Source organism: Melitaea cinxia, chromosome 12, assembly GCF_905220565.1.
Source record: "Melitaea cinxia chromosome 12, ilMelCinx1.1, whole genome shotgun sequence".
In the NCBI taxonomy this organism is placed as follows: Eukaryota; Metazoa; Arthropoda; class Insecta; order Lepidoptera; family Nymphalidae; genus Melitaea; species Melitaea cinxia.
This window is the reverse complement of record NC_059405.1, coordinates 15227216-15233235: the sequence shown is the minus strand read 5'-3', so window position 1 is coordinate 15233235 and position 6020 is coordinate 15227216. Positions and strand designations below refer to the sequence as shown.

Genomic DNA, 6020 nt, shown 5'->3' with positions numbered 1-6020 from the left:
CGGCAAACAAGCGTACGGCTCACCTGATGGTAAGAGATTACTGTAGCTTATAGACGCCTGCAACACCAGAAGCATCGCAAGGGCATTGCCGACCTAATCCCCAATCCCCCCCAGGAGCTCTGGTCACCTTACTCATCAACAGGAACAAAATACTGCCTGAAAGCAGTATTAATTAGCTGTGATCTTCTGTAAGGTCGAGGTACTTCCCCAGTCGGGCTGCTCCATATTTTGAGCAAGAAATTCCTGCTGTGCCATACCTCAGTTAAATACCAATTGTAATACTTAATAGTCATAAAAATAATCTTGTTTCTGTTTATTAATAATATGGGCTTACTCTAAATACTTATTGTTGTAAATTATTCAAATCAAATCGTAAATAAATAGCTTTGATACTTATTTTAGTGGGACAAGCTATGGTAGATTTTCAAGTTACCGAACGTGACATGGCCATTTTTTTTAATAAATGTCAAATTATGTTGCATTCAGTATGTCAAATTCATTTGCTTTTTGATTAGTGAACCGTCTTTAGTACTTTGTGATTGTTTGTTTAAAAAGCGCTATGATGGCTGAGGATACGACGGCCGACGCGACTAGGCGTTTAAATGTCAAGAAACAGACTCTAGACGACGCGTACGCGGCTCCGGCGAACTTCTTAGAAATCGACGTGGTAAATCCAGTTACGATGGGAGTCGGGAAAAAACGCTATACTGATTATGAAGTTCGCATGAGGGTAAGTGGCTGCAGGATGCAGCCGTGTCTTAAAACGATAATTGGATTAAACACGGCCAATGTCGACGTTCTCGGCTCAATATTTGTGGGCGTATTGGACGCTACACCGAACCTAGATAGCCGTCTGCCGATAATTGCTCTAATATATTCAATTTCCTGTTTCCAGACCAATCTCCCAGTGTTTAAAGTGAAAGAGTCGAGTGTGCGGCGGCGGTACAGTGACTTTGAATGGTTAAGAACAGAACTCGAAAGAGACAGTAAAGTAAGTGCTAATTCTGTGCTGATAATGAGGAAAATTGTTATCAAACAACAGTTTTGCGATGATTCATTCTCATTCATTATCTTTGCAAATGGTAAATCTAGTTTTTTAGTTAAATATTAAAATTTGAATTTCTTACACTGTAACATCCATAACAACTACATAATAAATCAATATTGTTTAACTGTTATTGAAAATGGGATAAATATTGAGGTTTTTAAAATACTACCTTTTTGTTACTCGTAGATTGTAGTCCCTCCATTACCGGGTAAAGCTTTAAAGAGACAGCTTCCTTTCCGAGGAGATGATGGTATTTTTGAAGAAGAATTCATCGAGGACCGCAGAAAAGGTAAACATATATTTTATTCCAATATGTGACATACCCATTTGTTTACCTCTTGATGTTCCTATTAGAAAATATTTAGAGAAGTATTTTAGGGTTTAGGTTACACTTGGGCTTAAGGATAATATAATCTATATAAGTAAAATGTAAAAAAAAAACATTATCATACTATAACCATTATATACATCTGGTAACATTTATCAGAAAGAGAGTATTAAAGGATCTAAAATATAGAAAAATAAAAATATTAATTTGTATTTTTTTACATCTTAAATCTCCTTATTCTATTTGACAAAGTATTATCATAATTAATTTATTAAATTCGTATAAGAATCAAGAAATTTAATTTTCCTATGATTAATTTATCTTTATATCTGTCTTCCTCTATTTGTCTATCTTAATATAATCTTTTCAAATGTATCCAATAATTTAAATTATCTTTGGGTCTCTCAACCACACAAAATTATATCCACGGAGTCTTCCCTACCCTAAATTTATTTATTCATAATTTTACATTTAAAAACTTAAACCAAATTTATCTTACAGTGTTGCACTTGCCGGGCACAAAATGTCTGTACATGTACAGGCTGCTCTGAATAAAATTACTTTGACATTAATTAACATGATGCTGTCGTAATAATTTGTGGCAAATTGACGAAAATAAAAACTATAATAAATAGTTAAATTACTTCTTACCTTATTTTTAAGTTACCATACGTACCTTAGTTTAAAGTTATCATACGTTATTCTAAAATATAGTAAATAATAAATATCTACGCAATACACACACGGTCGTCTGTTCCTAAAGTAAGCAACTTAATGCTTGTGTTATAGGTTATAGGCAACAGCCGACTGGTATAGCTACATATTTTTTTTTCGATAAACATACTTATAAATAATATATATATATATTACACCAAGACTTGGGGTGGGAATCGAACCTACAACCCCAACAGCAGAAAGCAGGGTCACTACAAACTACGCCAACGGGCTCGTCATATATATACTCAAAAATATGTTAATTAGAAAATATATTTATTGTGAATTTTTTTTTATTTAAAGTACAATTTTATGTAAGTCAGTTATCAACCTTGTATGTAATGACACATTTATAAACCAATTAGTAGTTTCAATGCTAGAATATTAACATAAAGTACTAAGATACATTGTTTTCTTTACTTTATATTTTCATTATGTATTACTGAGACACTAATATATACACAGACACACACTTGCTTATTGCCATCTTCTGCTGGGCGTTGTCTTTATATGCAAAACAAGTGGGTCAATATTACTGAACCTGTAATGTGGTAATCGTTTTTAATCAATTCTTTTCCTCTAATTATATATTTCAAGTTATGTGTTGTTATTAATTTGTATTATTTAATCTTGTTCTTAAATACAATGTTAGTGTATTCACTATCACAAACACGATGAAGTTTATTTACCTCAAAATATACATATCAATGACAACTGGCATTGATCTTCATTTTTGTAAACAATTACAAGTAACTTTCAAACAAAAAAAAAAAACTAGCTATTGCTTACGAATTTGGTTGAACAGAAAATTATTATGTATCTCATAAATAAATTATTTTTTTTATATTAAGTTTTTTTATAAATAAACTACGGCACGATTACGATGATTCAGCCTGTAACATCCCGCTGAGCATAGGCCTATTTCTCCATGTAGGAGAAGGGTCAGAACTTAATCCATCACGCTGCTCCAATGCAGGTTGGGGGATGTATTCCTAACTATGAGTAACGATCGCTGTCAGGTGTATACGATGACAACCAGGACCGACAGCTTAACGTGCTCTCTGAAGCACGTTGGGGTGACCCACAAAAACTGACATCCAAACCGGAAACATATTATTTGTTCAAATACAAAGAATCATCCCGGGCGAGATTTGAACTTGAAAACTGCCGGCTTTTAGGCGCTTAAACACCTCTACACCAGAGCGGTTATTAGTAAAATAATATCAAACGTTATTACATTTCCAGGTCTCGAAGTATTCATCAACAAGATCGCCGGCCACCCTCTAGCTCAGAACGAAAGGTGTCTCCACATGTTCCTACAGGAACCAACCATCGATAAGAACTACGTCCCCGGCAAGATACGAAACACATAACCGGCTCACTTTCAACTCTAAGACGATTATCCCTCGCCATCTGTAAAGTAATTGCTGTTAAGAGGTCGTCCATTAATCACGCGATGCTTTTTACATAACTTATAATCCCTCTGCCTCCCCCCCCCCCTCCCTACCCCCTGGTGATATGTGGTAAGGTTTTAGACTTTTCTAATAGACTATCCTCCATACCCAAAGATCACGTGTATTTTTTTTTTGTAGTATATTAAAATTTTCAGTATATTATCATTAAATACAGGTATAATCTGACTAAATTTTGGATAGTTACGTATCTTGATACAAATTTCTAGGCAAACATCAAAGTTGCAAGGTTATTTTTAAACTTAAGAATATGCGCGTTCAATGAAAAATAAATGTAATATATAAATATAACGATTTATTTTTTCCATAAAAATCTTGTTGATACAATGAACCTTAGCTTATTAAAGATATAACTATAATACGAAATTTAATAACTCGATTAGTGTAGGACTGGTGCCCAAAAAGGTATAAAATACCTGTACTATAAGTCGCCAGGTCCGTGATATCTCATTACAGTCTAAAAAATCACGAAGTATCACATACTTCGTGATTTTTTTCCGAATACTTTCGAACCTCGCTTGATTAATGGCTGACCCCTTAGTTAATTAATTTGTATTGATAACGATTTTAAAATGTTTAGGCTGTTGACGACACGTGTAAGTCTGAGGGCATGTTTCGCCGATCTTGGATAGCCGGTAATAAATGACGGTATCCAATATAAAAATGTGGGAATCATTTATAAACACACCCACGTCCACATAAATACAGTTGTAGTTTATTGAGGAAAAACAGGCCTTAATGGCCTATTCCACCTCCTGATAAAGTCTGTTCGTAACTTATTTACAGAATAAATTGTCCATAACCGGTGAAACCGGCCCAAATCCCCGATCCTATATTCAAAAACAAATTATGCTTACGATCCCTTCATTTTCGAAATTATCGTAAGTCGTAATCGTTTTTCGGATATAGAGACAAGGCTTAAGAGCGCGTATACATTGTAAGGTAAGCCGCATTGCGAAAAACGTGAATTTGATTGTTAGAAAAATCGGTCAGATGATACATTTCTGTATCGTGTTTTTTAAATAAGTATCCAGTACTGTTAAGCTATTTGCCAGTGGATTGACGTCCATAAATGTAAAAACAGTGACTCTCATGTATAATTCGGTTCCTAGTCGCAAATTAAAGCGGTTTTTAACGGTCAAATTAGTTTTCGTTCAGCGGTTATGCAAATAGTGTATACGTACTTATGTCAAAATCACGCGGTTGTATCATAGACAAATATTATCGACGACGCAGATTAAAAATAATGCTATAAAATAAAAACTTACTATTTGGCGAGTACGAATCTATAGATAAATCGTTTTGGAGTTTAAATTGTTAAATGAATTGGAAAATAGTAACAGATATGAAAAAAAGTAATATTTTTGAATAAAAACTACAATTCGCAATACATTCAAGCACTTCATTCCACAGATAGAACAATTATAAAATGGACAGAAATACACAGAGAAAACTTGTAGTACATTGTGTTAAAAGTTATTGTTTTAAATTAAGCAATATTATTAAATTGTTATAATTGTTTATTCGTATTTATAATCATTATAAAAAATTTGCCATTTTTCAACTATTTCGTTGCTGATACTTATGAAGTAAAAGTCAAAGATATCGATGATAAAATTTCGCGATTGCCCGCGAAAATATGCTTTATAAATCTCATTGTTTTAATCTATGTAAGTTTTTGAAATCAAACGTATTTATTGTGTATTATTATTATTCAATCGATAGAATAAGGTGCTTCACATTAGCATTATAAATGGTGACATTACGCTCGTTCTTTTTAACGTATCATGATTTTGTCTGCTTGAATTTCATTGTATTTTTTTTAATGGTAGTTTAATTTTTTTTTACATTATCTATGTTTTTATCATCTGTATCGTTGTTAACAATGTTGCCATCGATAAGGAGGCAAATGTGTAGAGACACAGACGAGTTCGAGAAATATGTAATGAAATATATAGATGTAAATTAGTTTTAGTTTTATTTTGTATAAAGCCGGAATGAAGTTATTGTCACGATGTGCAGAGTTTATAAATCGGTAAACTGAGGACTCGGGCCGGTGTTAAAATATCACTATGCAAGTAATAAATATTCCTTAATAATAATAATTGAAAAAAGCTTTTTAATTTTATACACAAGACCATAATATCGCCACATGAAGACAAGAACAATAGAATTTAAGTATAGTAATCACACAAGAACTATTTGATTGATTATTCTATTTTCAGTTATGACAAATACGTATGATTTGATTAGTAATAATTATCTAGCTAAAAACGGCAAGATTTCTTTTTGTTGTTTCACAACATCCACGGGGGCTTAGTTGTTCATGCCATTTGTACTACATAACACATTTATTTTATTACTAGCTGCTGCCCGCGACGTCGTCTGCGTGAACGCTATACAGGGCCAAAAATACCTACGATTATACCTTTTAAAATAACATTCATTTACCCGTTTC

General features: G+C 33.0%; 1 protein-coding gene across 1 annotated transcript; it reads left to right on the top strand.

Moving 5' to 3' along the window:
• Positions 1 to 490: 490 nt before the first annotated feature.
• Positions 491 to 5676, top strand: LOC123658189 (sorting nexin-12). The gene is made up of 4 exons (XM_045593631.1): positions 491 to 730; positions 896 to 991; positions 1235 to 1337; positions 3336 to 5676. The coding sequence occupies exons 1-4, from the start codon at positions 560 to 562 to the stop codon at positions 3461 to 3463; spliced, it is 498 nt and encodes a 165-aa protein (XP_045449587.1). The 5' UTR covers positions 491 to 559; the 3' UTR covers positions 3464 to 5676.
• Positions 5677 to 6020: the final 344 nt, after the last annotated feature.

Coding starts and splice junctions, on each gene's coding strand:
- LOC123658189 (XM_045593631.1), top strand. CDS start 560: ATGATGGCTGAGGATACGACGGCCGACGCGACTAGGCGTTTAAATGTC. Junction 731..895: donor ATTATGAAGTTCGCATGAGG/GTAAGTGGCTGC, acceptor TCCTGTTTCCAG/ACCAATCTCCCAGTGTTTAA. Junction 992..1,234: donor AACTCGAAAGAGACAGTAAA/GTAAGTGCTAAT, acceptor TGTTACTCGTAG/ATTGTAGTCCCTCCATTACC.